A 24,110-nucleotide genomic window follows, 5' to 3' on the forward strand; every position below is an offset into this window, starting at 1 on the left:
GACAAAGTTTTCTATTTACTGTATTAGTAAGATTTGTTTTTTTAAAAGTATATCTTTTGCACAGCAGAGAACCAAAGAAAACTCGCAAGGAAGGAAAGAAAAGATGGACAGTTCTTAACATAACATGTATTATTTATCATATGGGCTTTCTTGAAATTAAAATCTATTGTTATGTATTTTGAATCGTCTCTTATATTTTACCATGGACACAACATGCCTTTTTTCTTTCTTTGTATTTAATTTCAATATTTAAGTTTATGATGTTTTGTTTCTTTTCTCTATTCTGTATTTGTGTTCTGGCCCTCAAGTCTACAATAAAATTTAAAAAAAAGTTACCGGGAGAAACATTTTGGCTCAATGTAAGAAAACTAGAAAAAAAGGGAAAAAAGAGGAAAAAAAAGAATAAAAAAAATCCAACAAAGAAAATATATCTTTGTTCTTCACCTACAGTACTACTCTGGTGGCTCATTGTGGTTTGATGTTGACCCTGCATTCTCAGAGACTGTGCCAGCCAAACTGAATGAAACTCTAGCAGGTTTAGCCAAGCTAGAAAGACTGTGTACTGCAGATTGTACAACTCCTGTCTGAGGGTCAACCTAACTAAATTTGGAAAGGCTTACCCTTCCCCCCTCTCCTTGGATGGTTACTCCAGGTTATCATTTCTTTTGTTCTCCACATTTCATAGGATCAGAGGTCACAGCGTTAAAGAAGAGAGGTTAGACACACATGTAATAAGTTATAGAGCCACAATACAAGAAAGTTATCTAGTGAATGGGCCAAGTGGCCAGGGGAGTGAAGGGAGCACCCCCACTGCTGAAATTAATTGAAGTTTTGAAGGTTTCTTATACAGTGGCATCTTTGTCCTCCCTTTCAACTTATCAGACATTTATTCAGCATGTACGGTACTGTACCTACTGTAATAAACTGTGCTAGGCTCCAGGGATGTGAAGATAGATACAACCCAGGTTCCACCCTGAAGGAGCTTGCAGTTTAATGGGAGTGAGGGAGAGGACAAGTACACAAATAACTGATAATAGGGGAGAATGAGGTCAGTCAGCCAATAAACAGTAATTAAATGCCTATATAGGGAGATATTACTTTCCTCTGAGAGAGTCAGGAGAGGCTTTGTGGATGAGACACTTTGTAGATGAGAAGATGTGGATCAGTATGAGTTGAGCCTTGGAGGAAGGAGCATAGGAAGGTAGAACAGAAGGGGACACTAGAGGCCATCTGGTCCAGTCCCCTCACTTTACACACAGGGATGCTGAGAATCAGAGGGGTCAAGTGACTTCCCCAGGGTCACACAGGTGACAGGTAAATGACAGAGACAAGATTTGATGCCAGCTCTTCTGACTCCTGATCCAAAGCTCTATTTAGATGATGCCTCCATTATACTTCTCCAAGGAAAGCACTTTCACAAATGAGATGGTGGGGGAGTCCATTCAAAGCTGGGGAAATAGAGGACAGTGAGAACAAAAGTAGAGAGAAAGAACGGGGCTAGAAAAGAATGGAAGAATGGAGTGTAACCCAGTTTGGAGCATGGAGTAGGTGAAGGGGAGTAGAGTATGTGGCAGATACGTTGAGCCATATTGTGGAGGGTCAGATCAAGTCAACAAGCATCTCTTAAGCTCTTACTATATTCCAGACACCATGCTACATACTGCTGGGAATACAAATATAAACCACAAGAAAGACAGTGCTGCCCACAAGGAGCTTACATTACAATAAGGAAAGATGATACATAAAAGGAAGCTAAGAATTAGAGAAAGTACAGAGTCAAGAGTGGAAGGAAGACATAGTTGGCTAAGCCCAGGGCTGGGGAACCTGCAGCCTTGAGGCCACATATGGCCCTCTATGGCCCAAAGTGCAGCCCTTTGACTGAATCCAAACTTCACAGCACAAATCTTCTTAATAAAAGGATTTGTTCTGTAAAACTTGGACTCAGTCAAAAGGCCACAGCCAAGGACCTAGAAGGCCACATGTGGCCTCCAGGCCACAGGTTCCCCAGCCCTGGCTTAGCCAATTTCCAATCTCTTAGCAAATTCTAATTTAAGGAATTAAATAGAGGAATATTTTGTAGTATATTAGTGTTTTGTAGTATTTTAGGAAGACTACTTGGGCAGTTTAAAAGGGGAGAGATATTCTGTTAACTTCATTTATGATTTCATTGGTGTGGGTACTCTGTCACCACAGCTGCTCACAGCTTCCAGTCAGTCACCCTCTGTCACATAGAAAGGTGAACAAGAATCAGTGCACTGTATAAGTCGGGAGCCTGAGAGTCTTGGCCATTGGTTAATCAGTGCCAAGAGAATTAGGGCTGAGAGAATTAAGGCAAAGGGAATGTGTTTAGGATTTAGGGGAAGTAGAGGTAAGGGCAACAAGTTATGCTCTGTGTCCTACTACTGCCCTCTGCCCTCACTCACGCAACAATACTGGTGTTTGGGGAGCAGTGATGAGAAGATATTATTCAGAGGTAGCCTCCTGTCACTCATGGGAATCAGTCATTTGGAGGGCTTCTCATAATCTCTTCAAAACAAGTGTGTCTGGGAGATACAAGGAGATCAAAAGTATTAATTACTTTTAGTAAGTAGTATGATTGTGCAGAAGAGGTCCTTAGCACTATGCTTTATTAACGTAGCCTTTAAGAACACAAAGTCATCTCTATGTTGCATTAAGGTGTTGGAGTAGAATTGAGCAGAGGAGATATTTAATTGATTTTGGTCCTATTTCCCTTACCATGTTATAAGACTTGTTAGGGAATAGACTATCCTATAAAATGTACCCTGCAATTGCGAAACGTTGTACACATACTCTATAGAGCACTGAATACATACTTGTTGACCATCATGGATACATGTTGAGTCTATGGATAAAGTATTGTGTGTTGTCACAATTTTATAGAGATGATAGTTACATTTCTTTGATGGGAATAAGCATCTGAGGCTGTCTTAGTAGCAGAGAAAGTATAGTGGAAAGAATACTGGATTTGGATTCAGAAGGTGTTTGGTTGTTTCAATCACATCTGACTCTTCGTGACCGCATTTGGAGTTTTCTTGGCAAAGATACTGGAGTGGTTTGCCATTTCCTTCTTTAGTTAATTGTATAAATGAGGAAACTGAGGCAAATAGGGTTAACTGATTTGCCCAGGGTCACACAGCAAGTAAGTGAATGAGGCTGGATTTGAACTTGTAAAGATGGGTCTTCCTGACTCCTGATCCAATTCTCTATTCACCATGTTCGCCTAGCTGCTTCCATTTCAGAAGACCTGGGTTCAAATGTCAACTTTCCTGACTACTGGTGTGATCTTGGGAAAGTTACTTCTCCTCCAGGCCTCAGTTTTGTTATCTTTAAAATGAGAAGTTTATATTATGTGATTTCAAAGGTTCTTTCCAACTCAAAAATCTCAAAATTCTATGATCTATAACCTTCATCAACTAGGCTAAGCACAGTGTCCTAATAGTAAGTCTCCAGGTGAGAGATTCTTCACTTGAAGAACTTGCATTTTGAATATTTTGATCATTGTATTTCAATATAATTGGTTTCCTTTGCAATCCTATGGATTTTAAAAATATTATTCTTAGAAAGAGTCCGTCAGCTCTGCTAGACTGCCAAAAGTTCTCTAATAATTGTGCTAGTAACAATGATAATAATAATGGCTAGCATTTATATAGGATTGTAAGTTTTGCAGAGCACTTTATAAATATTATCTAATTTTATCCCCACAACAATCTTGGGAAATAGTTGCTGTTATCTCTATTTTATAGATGGGGAAACTGAGACTGTGAGAGATTAAATTAGTAGCCTTAGGTCACACAGCTATTAGGTATCTAAATACAGATTTGAACTCAGGTCTTCCTGACTCCAGGTCCAGCACTCTCACCACTACAGCATGACATTTATGTCATGATATGTCATGACATAAAAAAAGGTAGAAAATCTTTCCTTGAGGCAGAGTCTGGGTACTAAAGCCACTTCTGTGATTTCTTCTTTTTCCTCCCTCTCTTTAACCACTTCCCCAACCAACACACTGGAACAGTGCTAGAAGAATAGCTATCCTTCAGAGTGCTGCCATGTGCTCGGCTGCCCTTTGGGTGGATCACCCCCGCTCTGTGGACGTTTGGAACGTTAATCTTTCTTTGCTTTGCTAAATCCGAGGTGATTGTTTTTCCTTAGCTGGAGTCTTGTGCCCACTGCCTTATACTTCTTGGGTGAATGTGTCCATGGTGTAGTCAATTAAATATTTGCTAAAGGTTAATTCTAGTCCACCCCTGTGTCCAAGGCTCATTCAATCAGAGACTTATAACTAGAAGGGATTTGAGCATCTTGTTGTGGGGGATACAAATTGTAAAAAGGTGTTAAGACATGGTCCTTGACCCTAAAGAGTTAACATCATTTAAGAAGTTTTTTTGCTAAACTGACATATTTTCCAATTCTTTTCAGCTGACCTGTTTGATATTCTCCTACCGATGCTTAATATTTATCAGGAATTTGTCCGTAATCATCAGTACAGTCTTCAAGTTCTAGCCAATTGTAAGCAAAACAGAGATTTTGACAAACTCTTGAAACAGTATGAGGCCAACCCTGCCTGTGAAGGGAGAATGTTGGAGACTTTCCTGACCTATCCCATGTTTCAGGTAAGTTATTCAGTAGACATATTTTAAAATAACTCAATGAGGGTAACCTCAAAGTCAAAAACAAAGTAGAGATATCTGGTCACTCATGAAGGGTTGTTAAATCTGTAGGTGTTAATCTTCACTCAAGTGCCAGAATTCAGAATATAGATGCATCCTAACCTTCAGAGAACCTAATAAATAAAAATTTGAATTTGAAAAATGGCTAAATAGTATAATAATAATAGCTAGTCCTTATATGTGCTTTAAGATTTGCAAAGTGCTTTATATATGTTAAGTCATTTGATAAATGAGTGATATTTGCATTGTGAGAGGATTTTTACTTTATCAAAGAATTAACCAGACTTTCTTTAAATAGCTCACCTAAATGTAATTTAAAAATGTGTTTCATTTCACAGAAATTATATTTCTATGCAAATTGGAATGAATTATGATATGTACCGACACCCACATAATCAATTGTTATGAAGTGAGGTATATCTAGCTAGGGGAATAGGCTAGAGAGGCTGCTTCAACCATTGGGAGAGTCTTTTAGACTCTTATTTGCTCTTTGGAGGACCTGATTTTCCCTCAGCTATCTCTGGAATGATAATGTGGCATCTGGGGAAAGCCATACAAAAGTTAGCCTTGCAGCCAAAGATAAGATGACACTTGAATAGTGCTTGTGATTCTTCCAAGTTGATGGTGGCTGATAAGATCCAGGTTTCACAGGCACTCTCTGCAGCTTGAAGGATCAGTTACTTCTGAGCACAAAGAAGGCCATTATAGCTCCTGTCTCTGGTCTAGAATTTAACTCTCAGGCACTCTCTTCTGCATTCTGAGAAGGCTGCAATATGGCTTGGATTTCCTGGCCTTCTGGGGAGTGTTGTTGACCCTGTTCTTTTGGAAGGGCAATGAGCTTTTCCACTGTGGTGTTCGTGGCTGCTTTGGGACAGGCCTAAAAGATGTCACATGGCAGAGCAGTTTCATGAATTGTCAGTACCAGGGGTGGGGAACCTGTGGCCTTGAGGCCTCATGTGGCCTTCTAGGTGCTCAAGTGCAGCCCTTTGACCAAATCCAAACTTCACAGAACAAATCCCCTTAATAAAAGGATTTATTCTGCAAAACTTGGACTCACCTGCATTATAGGTTCCAGCCATACCTCCTATTTTGCCTTGCCTGGGTTCCTTGCTCTTGCCAATATCCTTGAAACAATTTGTGTTTTCAGAAATAGACACAATTCACCATTTCAAACCTAAAAACAAACAAGAAAAAAACCTTGAACTCGGTCAAAAGGCCACACTCAAGGACCTGGACTCTGTACTATGGTAATTGCGGTGCTGGCTGTTTGATCATCTCTAACAAGTAGCCATCTGCTATATTGCCAAATATTATTTTAGTTTCAGAAAGAAATAATGATTTGGGTCCTGATTATTTCCCTTAAAGCATAAAGCTTCTGTCTTTGTTGGAACCTTGGGAAAGCTTAGAGCCCAGCTTCCTATCCCAGAGACAGAGTGCACTGGAAAAATCAGATGACTGCATATGAAACCACTTTAGAACCAGGAAACTTTGTTATAATGGTGGCTTTTCTCCCCCACTCCCCCTTTGGTGGTACTGAATTTTTAAAACTCTGCCTTTGTTGGAAAACTGCAAAAACAATTCAAGTTAGCATTATAATTTTGTGTGCTCTGAGGACTTAGAGTAAAATAAACTTAAAAATCAAAACATTATTTATATTTATCAAAGTTGGTAATTATAGATCTTATCTCATTGGGAACATACTTTCTGGGGGAAAAAAAGCAATGACCCACATTTGGATATGAATGGAATGCCCCAAAGCTTTTAAGATATTGTATATCATAAACCAGAAAACATGTCCTTAAAGAAATATCTGTGTAAGAAATGTGAATTGTTTCTGCTGAATTTTATTTGAATTTTCTAAAACTAAACCTAACAGTTAGTGTTAGAATTTCCCAACAGAACAAAGTTCTGTGTATTCATCTGATTATTTTGTAGTTTAATCTATCTGAGATTCCATTTGGGCCTTTAGCAATTAAATTTAGATAATAGTGAAACCCCTCTGTCTGTACCGATCTCTCCAAATAATGTGACTAGCAAAGTTGTGAGAAATGAATGGAACACCTCTCAGTTGCGCTTAATTATCCTCCCCACTGGCTATAGCTGTATTTAACAAATGCCAGAGAAATCAGCCTTTTCCAGTGTATTGCTCTCAGACATCTTTGCAGCATGGTGGAGATAGTCACATTTGAGCCATTAGGAAATTAGTAAGAGTGAGTGAATTTGGGGTAGCTAGGTGGTGCAGTGAGTAGAGCACTGGCCCTGGAGTCAGAAGGACCAGAGTTCAAATCTAGCCTCAGACACGTGACACTAGCTAACCTCAATTACCTCCTTCCTCTGCAGCATCCCCCTCCCCACCTCAAAAAAAAAAAAAAGAATGAATGAATTCAGTGTGTTGAATTCAGGGAGTTAAATGGAATTGATTGGACCTTGCTCTTGCCTAGGAGTTTCCTCCTGTTAGCACTAAACCTAAGCATGTTGACTGACCCAAAGTAATCCCCAGATAGCAAACCTGAGACCTGTGTTCTGTTCCCAGCTTTTCTCTCTTTTTACCCACTGTGGTTGTTAGTCACCTAACCAATCTGAGCCTCAGTTAAAGCATGTAACATGAGAAGGTATGATGAGATGGCCTCGAAAATCCCTTCAAACTCTAAAATGCTATAATTATATGGCCTTTTTGGTGACCAGGATGGTTCTGAGAGGTTAGGTCAACATTTGATTGGCCAAGGCCAGAATTAGCCTAGAATTCTAGAGCAGTGATCTCCAAACTTTTTTTGATTTACACATCCCTGTCAGTAAAAAAAGTTTGCATGTGAATCTCAAATGTGTAAATTTCTACTTATTTATAAATATGAGTGTACGCTTTTGTACAGATATGTACCCTGCAAAAATTCACACAAAATGAAATTTAAAAGAAATAGGAAAAGATTCAATAGTATTTGTTCCTCGAGTCAATCGGGAAGCATTGGAAATGATAGAGTAGGGAAGTGATATGGTCAGACTGTGCTTTGGAAAATCACTTTGGTGGCTGTGTAGACAGTGGGTTGAAAGGAGGAGAGATTCAAGGCCAAATAGTGGTATAGACAAGAAGTGACAATAGCCTGGATTTCAGTGGTGACTCTGAACAGAGAGAAGGGAGGATTTATGAGAGAGGTATGGGTATAAATCCAACATGACTTTGCTATATGGCTACGATGGACACTTAAGAGGTGAAGATCACCTGGGAGACTGGAAGACTGGTGATATCCTTGATAGTAATAGAGAATTTTGGAAGAGGAATGATTTTAGGGGGAAAGATTTCTGAATGATTTCTAATGATTTCTGAAGTTCAGGTAACAATTTTTTTTCCATATGTGCCCATCTTAAATGATTCACTTCATCCTACTCAAAATGAAAAGACTGGAGGCTGAGCTCTTACTCATCCTTCTTTTCTGATATCTTCCTCGTTTTGTATGAAAGTATGGTATCATGGGACAAGTCTAACTCTGGATGTGGGTTCAAGTACTTGCCTTACCATTTAGCATCTCTGGGACATACCTTTTAATCTCTGAGCCTCAGTTTCCTCATCTCTAAAATGGAATAATGATACTTGCCTACATGGGGCCCTTGACATCTGGCTATCAGAGTTTAGCAATTTCTTTCATAGGGTAGCGCTCACAGAGAGTGTTGTTGAGGACACAGTTACCGTGACATTGTAATAAAAATTCATTGAATCCTTCACTGTTGTCTGTATCCAAGATCTCAGGTGGTTCACTGTACAGCCTAGGGATTGTAAACCATACAAGTAGAACACTTCGGGAAAACCAGCGACAGATCCCATAGTCATCCTGCTCCACCATAGAGAAGTTTTATCTGACTCACTCTCATTCCCTCCTTAGAAGAGAGCCATGTCTCCCGTAGCAATAGAAAGGGTCAGCAGAATAAAATCAGCCAGAAAGTTCGACTTGCCTCTGTTTGTCTGCTGCCTGTAGACAAGGTCAGAGCAGAGGACAGACTGGTATACTTCTCAGATCTACTGATCCAATCCTAGATCATAGATCATAGATTTAGAGCTTGGAAGGTAAGAGGTCATCTAGTCCAGCCCACCTAACTTACAGATGAGAGTGCTGCAGCCTGGAAAGGTGAGATTGCTTAGCCAAAGTTATACTGCTCTCCTCAGAGCTTTGCAGATCTAAAATACTTACCATAGCAGCAGTCCTCCACCAATGACCCAGGGTTGTTATAAGGTTCAAGTGAGAGGATATATATTCATTGTATAGTGCTTTGTGAGAGGTGCTGTGGTACTGTGGGACATTACCATAAACAGCCTCTTTTCCAAGGTCAATTGGAGCTGGTATATTTGGTGACAGCCTTGGTGTCGTCAGACACAGCATGTTGGGCCAGGTCCCCAGATAGTAGCAAACATAAAGCTATCTGGACCACCCAGGAAGACAGCTAGGCTGCCTCCCCACCAGACTTTGGAACACATCATTCACCAGCAAGTTCATGATGCTCATGGCCTTGGAAGAGATGCCATCGTCTGGGTGCACCTTTTTCAACAATTTGTACATATGTAAGTAGACACACACACACACACACACACCCACCCACACCCACACACCACACACACACGTTCCCTGGGGCTTGGCCTCAGGATCTAGTTACTCTCAGGCAGTAGCTACTGTTGTTGCTGTCCAGCCTCAGCACTCATCTTCAAGATAGTAAATTCATGCGATAGCTCTTATATTACATATACATGAGTTACATGTGAACCAGATGATGAAAGGACTCCAAATCAGGTCATATGTAGATCCCCTGAAGAACCTAGGAATGTTTAGTGTGGAGAAGAGAAGACTTAGGTGAGAAGTGATTGTTGGTCTCCAATATTTAGGTGTCTGTCATGTGAAAGAGGAATCAGATTTGTCCTTTTTGATGTCACGGGACAGAGCTAGGAACGACAGGTAGAATTTATGGGGGAAATCTAAGGGTTATAACAGAGCCCAGAGGCCCTTCATTTCAGAGGCCATTTAGGCCAACCTGGACCAAAAGCCTCCTCTATACCATCACCAAGAAGTGGTCATCTAATCTCTGAAGAACCCCAATGAGAGAAATTTTTTAAATAATACTTTACTTTATATAGCACATCAAGGTTTGCAAAGCACTTTGCATAACATGATTGATTTTTACTCAAAACCTGGGAAGTAAGTACTGCCTGTTCCTGTGGATAATAATAAAATGTTATCCTCACTTGGTCCTGAGGAGGCTGAGGCGCAGTGTCCATACTCATACATGAAGTAAATGGCAGAGGCAAGATCTGAACCCAGGTCTTTCTGTTCCCCAGTGTAATACTCTGTCTACTCTGTAACACTACCTTTCACTTAAAATTATCCAGAGATGGAGTAAGTTGTTTTGAGGATGGAAGCCTTTCTCTGGTGGTCTTTAAGCAAAGTCAGGATAACCATTTAAAAGGGGTTTTGTAGATGGAAGCCACACATTAAGTATTTGGATTAAAAAACTGTTGAAGTCCCCTCCAACTCTGAAATTACATGGATTGTATGATTTTGTTATCTGAGAGGAAAAATAATTAGAATAGAAATAGGTTACTATGGGCTTTTTGTTTTGCTTATGCATTTCTCTTCATTTCTTTGGAGTATGATGAGATTAAAATATTGAAAAATACCATTTGGTGTGATTGGAATTTTCCCTTATTTAGATCTCGCTACTCTTGTCTCCCTCTTTTTGTCCTTTTACTACTTTGGGGGAGTAGAAGAGAGAAAAGAAAAGTACTCCTTTAGAGAGAACTCTGTGTACTTTCCATTAGCACTCACACTTTGTACGTCCTTCCTTATTCACTGTGGAAGAACAGCCTTTCTGGAATGAATCTGGTACTGGCATGTGTTCTGCAGTTGAAAGACATCTTGAGACCCTTATTAATTTTTTTCCACATTATAAGATGCGCTTTTGTCACCTCCTCTGTCTCCCCTCTCTGCCCCCCCCCCATTTCTTACCTCCTTGAGTACTACTGGCAGCATAAGGAGGGGAAGGGAAGGAACGTGCTTAACGTGTCTCAGTTTTTTTCTATGCAGAAGAGTCAGTGACCAGTGGAGAAACATTCTATAGCTCATTTGTTTTGGGCCATAAATGAAATAACGGCCATCACTATCCTTTTCCCTACTATTTATTGATCTGTGACGGACTGAAAGGGGCAGCTATGTTGTGTAGTGGATAGAGCACTGGGTCTGGAATCAGGAAGACCTGAGTTCAAATGTGGCCTCAGACACTAGCGAGGTGTGACCGTAGGCAAGTCGCTGAACCCTGTTTGCCTCACTTTCCTCATCTGCAAAATGAGCCGGAGAAGGAATCCTCTAGTATCTCTGCCAAGAAAACCCTAAATGGGCTCATGAATCAGACATGATTGAAATGACTAACAACAACAATAAAAGAAGGACTGAAAATAAATTACTTGACTGCGCTTCTTTTCGTGGTGGAAAATGATACTAGATTTGAAGTCAGAGACTCAGGTTCAAAATTCAGCTCTGCTGCTCCCTGCTTATGTGCCTTTGGGCAAGTCATTTGACTTTTCTGGGCCTTGGCTTCCTCATCTGCAACATGGGGGTACTGGATTAGTTTCCTTCTAGCTCTATATCTGTGACCTTAGGATGGCATGATAGCCTTCGTGTCATGGATTACCATACCAATAAATGCTTTTGACAGGAAGAATTTGGTAAACAAAATAATGTAGTCAGTAGTATCATTTTTAAGAAAGGTTATGAATGAGAGCAATTTGGCTGATACTTTTTTCAGATAGTTGCACACAAACTTTTAGTGGATATTCACATTTGGAAAGTTATCCAAAGTATAGTCATCCTTCAGTGGGCATTCTTGAGGGATGCTCACATCTCCTTTTCTATCATCAGCCTAGAAAACAAACCCTATAAAGGTAGTAAAGTGGCAGCTGTTTTGGTCAGTGATTGACTCCCGTGTGTCCCTTTGCTTGTCTGAATCAGTTTGGAACAAACTTTTTCTGCAGGGTCTGATGATCTATGGCATTTGTCCAGGACTGCTTCTCGTGGTCTAGTACCCTCTTGCTGTGCCTGCCTTTTTACAGTTTTCATTGCTTGTTATTGCTTCCACTGGAGAGTTAGAAAGAGGAAGAATAGGTGAAATATTTGTCCATCAGTTAGGATCCTAGAGAGCAGCTGTATCATAAAAGGCTTAATTAATGGACTAGAATGTTGATATATTGGCTAAAATTAGGTTTGTGGATTAATAAGACATTTGAGTTTATGCAGCTTATCCCCATTCGCCCTTACCGCAGCTAATTGGCATTTATCTGCATCTTTGTTTTTCATGGAGGCATAACGAACTTACTAGGGAAATTTTGATTACAATCCAAAGGGCAGATCCTGTGCTGCCGAGTGGATAGCACGCCATCATTCAGAATAGTCAGGTGTGCTGTGGTTAGCCTGCCTTGATGCTTAGAGCACCCTGTTAATGAGGACAAGGTCATGGATTCATTTCCTTGTGATATTTGGTTTGTTTTGCTCTGATCCATATCCACAGACTACACTGAGCCAGCCAGCCATCTCACAAACTGATGCCATTGGTGAGAGACTGTGGATGGTCAATACAGATATTTCACTGTGGCTTTGAGGAAAGAGCTCATTACTGTGTCTTAACATTGATGGGCTAGCAACCTCATCTCTAGAAGAGGATAGCACAGCCTTTCTTAGTCCGTGCTTTTTGTTCCTTTCTCTAACATCAGTCGGTGTCCAACCATGAGCTCTGCTGGGTGTCCTATGGTGGCTTCCCTTTCCTTCAGAGATGCATTGGGCCTCTTAAATTGGGAAGTATAGATTGTCTACCTGAGACGATAGGGCCGTAGATGGAAAGATTTAGAATAAAAGGTAAACCTTTCTTTGTATGTTTTATCCTTCAGTTAACTGTTCATTCTTACATCTTGTTGCCTAAGGCTGTTACCCCCGACCCAGTGCATATCATTTGTGCCTATTTCCTGGCACAAAACTAAAGGAGGTACCCTTTTTACCACTTTGTACTTAGCCTTTTCCCTAATCATCTGCAGAGAAGCTGTAAAGGTGTAGCATTAAAGAAAATTGTTCCCACAAACTTTTTCTTTTACATACTTTGCTCTAATGCAGAATAAGTGTGAATGTGTTGTACTGCTGTGAATTAGCTTAACTGTTCTGGATAATGTAATTTTGAGAAGTGTAGTATAGGTTCCACACTGGACTTGAAGTCCTAGCAAGACCGGGGGTCATGTAGTACCTTCAGTGTTGTTGTGTCTTTCAGTCATGTCTGACTCTTCATGACCCCATTGTGGGGTTTTCTTGGCAGAAATCCTGGAGTGGTATGCCATTTCCCTCTCCAACTCATTTTACAGAGGAGGAAACTGAGGCAAACAGGGTTGAGTGATTTGCTCAGGATCACACAGCTAGCAAATCCATCTGAAGATGGATTTGAACTCATGAAGAGGAGTCCTTCTGATGCCAAGCCCAGTGCTCTATCTACTGCACCACCTAACTGCCCCTACTATCTTCATTACTTACTAGCTTTATGAGCAAGTCACTTAACTTCTATACACTTCAGTCTGCTCTTCTTAAAAATGGAAATTATGACATCTGTATTATCTGCCTCACGGGGCTCTAATGAGGATCAAATGAGATACTGCATATGAAGTTCCTACTAACCTTAAAAATTCTATAAATGTCAGAGGGTATTATTGTTAAATTGGTAAAGTGGATGCCTTGGTTAATGTCAGTTATTATTAAGTTGTGAAAGCTCGTCTACTTATAAAGTGATAACACAAGGACATCCTTCAGTTCAAGGGTTCTCTTTTACGCTGAGGGTTAGGCAGAATGTGTGGAGGTGTCAGGGTATCAGAACCTGCTAGGCTGGAGGCCTTTTCTCAAGAACCAGCTGTAACTGAGTTGCCAATGCTGTTTATTTTGTAAGTAGACAAACCCACCCAGATTAACAACCTATCAGTGTTGCCATGATTTAATGATAGCTGTATCAGTTTCACTGGAAAAAAATTTTGGAAGCCCTTCCTTTCCTGTTCAAAGAAATACTTAAAAAGAAGCTACCAATTATTCCGTCTACTACACTGCCTTTTTCATTTAAGATTGGTTTCCTGTATATTCTTTGTGAAATGCTAAGAGTGTGAGGATCGAAGCACTGTGATTTTTAAAGCATTTTTTAAAGACATGTTTTGCTGTTAGTTACAGAAAACTGACAAGGGACTTAATTCAAAACTATAGAAAATGAAATGCCCTGACATCAGTTCCCATTAACTAGTGCTAACATTAATCTTTATTTGTTTGAAGATACCCCGGTATATTATCACACTCCATGAACTTCTTGCTCATACCCCTCATGAACATGTGGAAAGGAAGAGTCTGGAATTTGCAAAATCAAAACTAGAAGAACTCTCAAGGTACGCTGGAAACTTTTCCCCCAGGATTTGACTTGGCCTAGTAGTAAGGTAGACAGTGTTGTTTACAGTGAAATCTTCCACATATAGACTTGGTGATTAGCAGGAGGCATTTATATGGTGCCTTCCTATATGGAAGTCTAATATAGCCCCATATCCAATAGCAAGTTGGGAATATGATGATGGAGATTTGGGAATATAATGTATGCCCCTCTGTATATTTTTTTCTCTCAGTTAACTGTTTGTTCCCTCATCTAATTGCCTACAGATATTACCAGAAATTCTTCCTTATCATTCACATTGACTTTATACAAAGAAAAAAATTAGTGATGGTTTTCTTCATCGAAATAAAAAAATTGTGACATGTGAATTTTTGTGATTGAAGTTAGCTGCATTTCTGGGGGATGAACTTGGAGATATTCCTATTATAGTTTTAGAAGCATTTATTATATTCTTCAAACCCATCATCTGTTGTAATGTGTGATGCTGCATTCCACAAGAATTCAGGGATGTGCTGCTGAAATACAACATTATTTGTGCTGTAAAACCCTATTAACTCAAGCACAGATTCTTCTTACTTTTCATTCCTTGGGCATTTATTGACATCTATGCTGTTTTAGTGTATGTGGAATAAAGCTCATTAGTTTCTTCTGTAGTCCAAGTAAGGATGTCCTCAATGCTGCCAGGAGAATTTCTGTAAAAATAATATAAATATATATAAAATAAAAAATAAAATTTTATAAAAAATAAAATTATTTCTAAGATGTATTTATACAAATATTTTCAACATACTCATTGTCCCTGTTTATTACTTGAAATAATTAAGTACAGCCTTACTTTATTTGAGACTTTTGGCATTTAGAATCCCTAAGGATTAGGTTGGTACCATTTCACTCCTGAGTTTTTCAGGGGTTGAGAGCAGGAAGGGGCTGGCTATACTTTTTTTTTCTTTCCTTACTTTGACTTAATGGTAGAAAATGCAACACATGAAACATCTCTGTTTACGTTGTGTCTGACAGGATAATGCATGATGAAGTGAGTGATACTGAGAACATACGGAAAAACCTTGCCATAGAAAGAATGATAGTGGAAGGCTGTGATATATTGTTAGATACCAGCCAGACTTTTATTCGACAAGGTAAGCCTTTGTATAGTCACGGTAGACACAACTATAACATTATACTTGGCAGCTCCAGAAACAGGGCATTTGGGGAAACACATACTGCTATAAAGCCGATGCTGTTCACCTAGGACAAGTAATGTATAAGTTGTCCCCTTTTAGCAGGTGAGTTTTGGGCTATGGCTGAGGCCCACCCTTGTGCTGTTTCTTTTCAGGGGCCATGAAAAACAGCAACACAATAATAGTAAAGCATGAATGGGCCAGTAAATTGCATTCTGACTGGACTATCATCCTCAGTGGACCGGATATTATCTACAGCTCCGTGGAAAACAGGTCTGTCTGGCCAATTGATGTTGCAGTGTCAGGTGATGATGACATCCAAGCAAAGGCACAAGAGAAACTTGAACTGCTTAAAGCTCTCTCACAAAGCAGTGGAGAAAATGTGCGGAGCGAAAACAGCTGCCTGTTGTTCCCATTTTTCATCAGTACTTCAGGAACGGCCCCACAAATATAATTTGATTACTCTTGGTAACTTTGGTTGCCAGATGAAATGACATGTTATGGCTGACATCAGCTGGAACAAGTGTTGGCAGCTATTGGGTAATGGTCAATTTAACACATGCCTCTCTGTTTATGCCGGGTGTTTTTGGGGACACATCCTGGTAAATGAAGCTTTGGACCATAAAGAGCAGAAAGCCTTTGTGCCAAAGGGAGTGGAGAAGAAACAGTATATCGTTAGTGCACATAACTGTTGTTCAATTCATAAAAGATAAATGTGGATGGTGTTCTCAGTTGTTGGGGAGCTTAGGTATTCTGATAGGAATGTCCTAGAAACACTAGGATCTGCTACTACTATTTTTGGGTGGTATAAATACAGCATTAATAAATTGGCAAGGGATATAAGCCTTGAACCAGAATTAACTCAGTGGAAGGGTTTATACTAATGGTGTGGCTAATGTTATTTGAGGAAATTGGTGTAAAAACTGTTATGCCAAAATACACTTAGTAAAAGGAATTGTTATCACTGTGTCTTTACCTTATCTAACAAGACACATCATTTACACTGTGCACGGTACTGGAAAAATTTAATGCATGCCATTCTGTTTTCTGTGACTTGTTTACATGAATAGAAAACTCAAATTATGTTAAGAAAACTTGGGAGTGTTCTTTGTGTAAAAATTAGCTCTCTCATGCTGACTTTATGCTCTATAACATTCTTCGAATAATAATGGAATGTAAAGTGAGTTTAGTAGACTTAATTTACTTTGGCCTTATAATGAGCCTTTTTTTGTCTCTTATTGGCCTTATAATGAATTGATGTGGCCTTGTCATACATGTATTGTGATTGCTATAATATCTCTGTGGTCATTGGAAATATTGATAAACATTGATTTGAGGTAACAAAAAATTTGAGAAGAGGACAAAGAAGCTTCTGGATTAATTTATTTTTTTCGGAATTAAATCTGTTATGGAAGAACTTGCATGAAAAAGTATTGTTATTGAAAATATTTTTATGAACATTTATCACATTATTGACACACAGCTTCTCTCACTTTCGGAAAGTTACTGTAATAGAAAATATTGTGAGTGTAAATATGTTAAACAGGTTGCCTTCTTTGATTATGTCTGGGGGAAACATGTTTCATGAGCAGCATCCCTTGCTGATTAATGGCTTTATGATGTTTATTCAGTTCTGTGAGCTACAACAAGTGTGGCCCATCTTTTTCAGTTCTTAATAATTCTGCTTCTGTTATTACAGTATTTATAGATCACAAGTGTTCTTAAAATGATTTGCCTTTCAGCAGAATATTCTCTGTGTTCTTGTTTTGGTTTTGGTGGCATGTTTAGGAATGGCTTAATAAAGGTTATTTGAAAAAAACTTAAAATGGAAAGTAGCCTGGTCAATGACAATGTGGAAATATTGGTACTGGTGACACTGTTTTGATCTAGTTGCCTTCTTCATAAATAATCATCATGACTTGAAACTACCCTCTCCTGAGTTTTAACTCTGAAGTGTTGAAAAGTATAATATTCTCCATGAAGACCCCACATCGTTTTTCTCCAAGGGTCTGAAAGAATTTGAACTGTTCTCACTTTGAGGCAGGATAAGAGGCTTAGTTATTGGTTTGTTTTTTTTTTAATTGAAATGAAGTTTATTTAGGGAATTTAGGAACCAGCTAGTCCATTTCTGATGTGATCATCCTTTGATAATTATTTATGTACATACATTGAAAAGTTACAGAACGATTAAGTGTGTTTAAATCCTGGGAATTATTTATGCCAATTAAAATACAATCCCATTTCTCTATTAATTAAATTATTATTTATTTTTATTTGATTAATAAATATTTCATCAGTTTTTATATGTCAAAAATAATTTTAAAATAGAGTAACCCTGAAGGGAAAAAGAAATAATATATGTACATATTATGTATCTATACATATTTTTTCTTTAAAAAAACTTCCCTCCTTTCCCCCTATATATCCTATTACTAAAAATATATAATGGAATCTTTAAAAAAATAAAGCTGTGAATCTTTGAAAATATCTCTATCTTCTGTTGCATATAGGATTATCCATAAAAAACAAAACCAAGATTGTATAGCCTCATGATCATATATGAAATGTTTAATTATAAGATAAAAGTACCTAAAATAAATACAGGGCATACCAAAAAGCTTTTTGGGATACCTTGTATATTCCAGAAAAGACCAGAATGCAAGAGTATCATTTAGTTTACCTTTACTGCTATTAATGGTACCCTAGCATCCAGTAAAAGCTAATACTCTTCTCAAGTGATAAATTGAATATACTAGAACTTCATTATAAGTTGCTGCATTGTAGATTTTTTTCAATATAGTCAATTTATCACGATCCTAGTTCAGGCTGACCAAATGTACTGAATACAGTCAACAATGAAGATAGAACACAACCCATATATCTTATGGGTCTCTTGTTCGTGTCTTTACCAAAAATTGCCACAGGAGTTCCAACCATTGTGCTAAGGTCCCTTCTCATGTTCTCTTGACCTTGTTATTTTGAGTTTGTCAAAATAATGCTTATTTAGGATCCTTTTTTTCCACCCCTAATCAAAATTTTTTGGTGCTTTCATATTACTTACAAAATAAGTTAAAAGTTTCTTAGCCTAACATCTGGTGCCCTCCAAAGTCTGTCTGACTAATTCTACCCTTCCATTGTGATTTCACGCCATTCTTCTTCATGTACTCTCTTTTTCCTGCTCCCTGTTTCTGCCTGCATTTATAGGCCATATGACCAGGCTAATGGACCCTTTCCATACCAGTCCCTGTTGAAGTTAAGACTTAGTTCAGCTGCCATTTTTCCCAACCTTCCAGCTGATTCAGATCTCTCCCTGTTCTACTTTCTCATAGCACTCTGTACCTCTGCTTTGTGTTTAATCACATTCTGCTGTGTGTCATACTTGTAGGTTGTACAAGTCTTAATTCTGCTCGTGCCTTTAGATTGCTACATTTCTTGAGGGCAAAAACCATGATTTTTTTTTGTAGTCTCAAAGTCTAGATCTGTATGCATTAGACATATTAGGCACCTAATTCGTGCTTGTTATGTTGAATTGTTGAATCGAGCTCCATAGTGGACTTCATCTCAAAAAGTTTAGTCATTGTTGAAATACCTTTGGTATTTCAGACTATACTATAAGACAGCCTCACTAATAGATGGTTCAGGGCCTTTGATCTTCCCATGACAATGTGATTGTGACATTCCAGTGGCTTGGACATCTGATTCAGTGAAGAGCATCTGACTAAATATGAGGCATTTAATTTCAGCCATTTTCAGTTGGGTCTGACTCTTCATGACCCCTTTTTGGGTTTTCTAGGCAAAGATACTGGAGTGGCTTGCCATTTCCTTCTTCAGCTCATTTTACAGATGAGGAAACTGAGGCAAAAAGAGTTAAGTGACTTGCCCAGGGTCACACAGCGAGTGTGTGTGTCTGAGTCTAGATTTGAACTCAGGAAGATATGACTTCAGGCCTGTCACTCTATTATCCACTACGCCATCTAGCTGCCCTTTCGAGAAGTTGCTGAACTTGTTGCTGAGATACCTTTGGTATTTCAGACTATATTATAAGATGGTCTCACTAATAGATGTTTTAATATTCCCAGGACAATGTGATCATGACATTCCAGTGGCTTGGATATCTGATTCAATGAAGGGTGTCTGACTAAATATAAGGCATTTAACTAATATCTCTTAACAAGAAGGGAGTCCCTCCCTTAGTCAGCCTTAGAAGTTTCAGCGCTTCAAGGAACATTGAAAATTCCTCACGCTAAATTGATCTAACTGTAGAGTTCATTGAATAATATTGAAACCAATTGGACATATCTTGTCATGTGGGATATCAGAAGACATGAATCTCTTGGTTCACCTCATTGCCACCTACTGGTCCCTTTGTCTGAAATGGGAAAATGAGACTGTGAATATAGCTGCTCTCGGTCAGTCCTATCCAGACAATAATAATCCAACCACTTCAGAATGGTCTGAAGATCTTAGGGACTTTTTGTTTTTACATTGAAATAAACTAAGGGAGTTGGTGCCACTTACAAAGTACCAATCTAGGTTAAACAGAAGAGGCTAAACATAGAGATGGCTAAGGTTCCTTTGGAGTCAGAGAATGTACTCAGATATTTGTCAGTCACTTGAACTCTCTCTTTTCTTTCTTCATGTGCTTCCATCCCTGGCAAAGGGGCCCATTCTACACAGCTGGAATCAATGTGACATCAAACATCTGGATGAAAAATGAAATTCACTTAGTAGCTGGTGTTTCCACACTTGTGGTTTAATTTCATTTTGCTGACAAATCACCCAGTGTCATCACTGAATTTTTCACTTTTCATGCAGATATTTGTTTTTTTGTAGCCAAAGCCAAAATATGCTCAATGACTGGAATAGTTTCTTCATTGGATGTAATCTGAGTTTTTAGAGATAACCATTTACCAAAAAAATCATTTTTTGGAGAAGTATTTATTTTAAAATTCAAATCAAAGACTATATAATCATGAATACATAAACTAACCATTCACTCAGCAATTTCTTTTTAAAATCTCTCACTATATTGTTTTGAAAGACTTATGATTTCACTTCTGTAGGCACTCCCTGTACCAAAGGAGATTAGATCTTTTCCACATTTCCAGAGTTGCTGTGGCCAGAAAAATCCCTGAATAAATGCATATTCCTCTTGTCTTAGCTTCTAGGGAATAGCCAGTCTTTATTTTAACAAGATTTGGGCAGCTAAGTGGCACAGTGAATAGAGTGTCAGACCTGAAGTCAGGAAGTCTTGAGTTCACATCCAGCTTCAGACATTTATTAGCTTTGTGACCCCGGGCAAATCATTAAACCCCCTTTCCACCTCAGTTTTCTCATCTATCAAATGGGGATAATAATAGCACCTACCTCCCAAGGTTGTTGTGAGGCTCAAATGAGATAATAATTGGAAAGTCCTTAGCACAGTGCCTGGCACATAGTAAGCTCTACCTACATTTTGGCTGGCATCATCATCATCATCATTATTATTATTTGTGAAGTGCTTTGCAAACCTTAAAGTGATATATAAGTGTTAGTTTTTATTATTATAACAAAGAATGAAATAGCTATTTTGGGGAAAAGAAGAAAGTCAAAGTTGAAATAGGACAGCTGCTTTGAATAAGTGGGATAGATCATGATAATGAGTGAGAGAAGGCAAATGCTACTCATCTCTTGATTTTCTTCCCTTTTCTCTGCCAGGGAAAATGACTCTTGGTTTGGAAAAGTAATTTTGGTCTGAAAAGAACAAAAAATAACTAATAAGGTCCAAGATAAAGTAAGTAGAGATAGTAAGAGATGTCTTAGCTGACCTGGGTGAGTTCAGGCCATCAAATTCAAATAAATTACATCATAGGATAATGAGAAACTTGCAGGTGTGATAGTTTATTTTTGTCAGCGATCTTTGAACGATCACAGAGAACAAAGAGTTGGAGAAGGGCAGACATAACCTGATAATTTTTTTTAAAGTCAGGTACCAGTGGATTCTGCAGACTATAGGTCAATGAGCTTGATTGTGATTCCTGGCAAAATTCTAGAATGTCTTATGAAAGGCACGATTAGTGAAAATCTAGAAAAGGAAGTCATGGTGCGAGAGAGCCAGCATGACTTTGTCAAAAAGCAAGCTATGCCAAACCAACATCGTTTTTCTTTTGGATAGAGTTACTAGGTTAATAGATCAGAGCAATGCTACATGCTTATATACTTTTCCTAAATTTTTATCAGAGCATTGGATAAAGTTTCTTATGTTAGTCTTGTGGACAAGATGCAGTAATAAAGGCTAGATGAGAGTAATGGTTGACTGGCCGGACCCTAAGGATAGTAATTAATGGTCTGATGTCAGCTTGAGAGGTTGTCCTTGGTGGAGCAGTCTAGATGTCTTTGTTGGATCCTATGCTGTGACATTTTTACTAGTGACTTTAAAGAAGGAAGGGAACAAGCATTCACTGAGCCTTACGCATATTATTGAATTTTATACTCACAATAACCCTGGGAAGTAGGTGCTGTTACTACTATTCCCATTTTGCAGTTAAGGAAACTGAGGCAAATAGAGCTTAAGTAACTCATCCTGGATCACACAGCTAGTAAGTATCTGAGGTTGGATTTCAACCTAGGTCTTCCTGACTCCAGGCCCAGCGATCTATCCACTGTGCCACCCAGCAGCCCCAGAAGGCGTAGATGATAAAAACCCATGGATCACAGAGAGTTTGGAGGAATAAGAACATAGTAGATGACCAAATTATGATCCAAATAGAATCCTTATTAAGTCTCCCTACTTTCAGTCTGCACCTGCTCTGATCTGCCCTCTGTATAGCCACCAAAACAGTCTTTTTGAAATACAGCCCTGACTCTCTCTCACATGAGCAAAAATCTTCAGTGGTCTCCTTTCAATCCTAGGAAAAATGCAAACTCTTCAGCTTAGCATCTAAACCCCTTCCCAGTTAGGCTCTAGCCTGTTTTTATGGACTGGCTTAATATCATCCCCATTAACATACTCCGGGTTCCAGCCATATTGGTATTCCTTGGACTCACTGTTCTGTTTCCTGGTTCTGTCCAGGAATGCACTTCCCTCTCACCTCAGCCTCTTAAGAATCCTTAGCTTACTTCCAGACTCAGCTAGCTCAGTTAGCACATTCTACAAGAAGACTTTCTCTATCTCTATTCAAGTTATCTCGTGTTGCTGTCCCTAATTATTCTACTCTATCTTACAACAGAATATAAAGTCCTTGAGGGCAGGGACTGATTTTCTTTTTTCTTTGTATCTTCATCACATAAATAAATGATTATCGAGTTGAATTGGATTATTGGGTTGAATCTAATAAGATGAAATTTGATGAAGATAAATGAAAGCCTTACACTTGGGTTCAAAAAATCGTTTCAAGTACATTGAAAAAGCTAATGCAACCTTAGATTGCACTCAGAAGCAAAGGGTCTACATGGGGGAAGTGATGCACCACTGCAGATGTGGTCTGTGCTAGTCATTCCATATCTACAGAACTGGCTTTAGTTCTGGTCCCCACATCTTAGGAAGGAAATCGATAGGCTCAAGAATATCCATATGAGGGCAACCAGGATAGTTAAAGATATTATTATGAAGGACTGGCCAGAGGAAAGACAGATGGATTAGACTTGTCTTGGTACTGTAAGTACAGAATTATTAGCAGTAAGGAGAAGTTGCAGAGGGATAAATTTAGATTAGGACCAAATAGTTGCTTTGGGGGAAAAAGTAAGTTTTTTCTCACTGTATTTCTTCAAATTAAATCTAGATAACCACTTGTTTAATAGATATGTGTGTGTATGTGTATGTTACACACCCACCCATACACACATATATACATATACACACACGTGTATGAATATGTATATACAATATACATCATACATATATTTGTGCGTATGTATACACATCCATATATACATATGCACACATGTGTATCTATATGTATGCACATATACATTATACTTATATTTGTGTGTATATAGATGTGTGTATGCATACACATCCATATACATATTATACACATATACATTATACATATATTTGTGTGTATATACATATGTGTATGTACATATATACATATGTGATCTATATCTATGCACACACATTATACATATATTTATGTGCATATACATATGTACACACATACATGTATTTGTGTGAATATACACGTATATACATTTACACATACATACACACATACATGCATACATATAAAATAGTATATTTTTCTTCAAATTTAGTTGGACTGGAGGACCACAGAAATTTCTTCCGTGGTCCCATATGCCTTGCTGTGCCCTTCACTTTTGTGTCATCATTCAGCTTAAACTTAGCTTGGGAAGGCTTCTCCCATTCTGTTCCCCTTCTTTGGTCTAGTTTCAGGGTCCCTTTTGAATACTCTGCTATTCTTATGATTCCCATGAACATTCTCTTGAGTCTTTCCTTTTAATGACTTTCTCCCTTTAGCCAAAATGTTACCTAATCTTGCTTTTAATTCTTTTCTGTCCCAACAACAAAATCCAGGGATCATCTTCTCTGAACTAGTGTCACCTCCTCACTGGCCATGTTGACTCCAGCGTTTCTCCCTTTCACTTAAACTATGCCTTTGCTTTGTTTAATCTTTTATCTACAACTTTGACCATCCCTCTTCTCTTATCCCCCGCCTCTGGAAACCTCCACTTCTTTGAGTTTTCTCTTCAACTTTAAATGAGTCGTTCTAACTTTCAGGGCCCTCCACCAATCTGCTTCTACCCACATTGCCCCTCTCACTTCACTCTACTCACTGCCCACTCCCTTCACTTCAGTCAAACCTCCTGGGCC

At 38.7% G+C, this 24,110-nt stretch overlaps 1 protein-coding gene across 2 annotated transcripts in view; it reads left to right on the top strand.

Moving 5' to 3' along the window:
- The window catches only part of RASGRF2 (Ras protein specific guanine nucleotide releasing factor 2), a 336,581-nt gene that overhangs the window by 141,115 nt on the left and 171,356 nt on the right, over positions 1-24,110 (top strand). For both annotated transcript variants that reach the window (XM_036735869.1, XM_036735878.1), the window contains exons 7-9: positions 4,441-4,634; positions 14,012-14,121; positions 15,138-15,256. In XM_036735869.1, coding sequence (XP_036591764.1) covers positions 4,441-4,634; positions 14,012-14,121; positions 15,138-15,256 — 423 coding nt within the window. The remainder of the gene's footprint in view (positions 1-4,440; positions 4,635-14,011; positions 14,122-15,137; positions 15,257-24,110) is intronic.

The sequence above is a fragment of the Trichosurus vulpecula genome, chromosome 1 (genome assembly GCF_011100635.1).
Source record: "Trichosurus vulpecula isolate mTriVul1 chromosome 1, mTriVul1.pri, whole genome shotgun sequence".
In the NCBI taxonomy this organism is placed as follows: Eukaryota; Metazoa; Chordata; class Mammalia; order Diprotodontia; family Phalangeridae; genus Trichosurus; species Trichosurus vulpecula.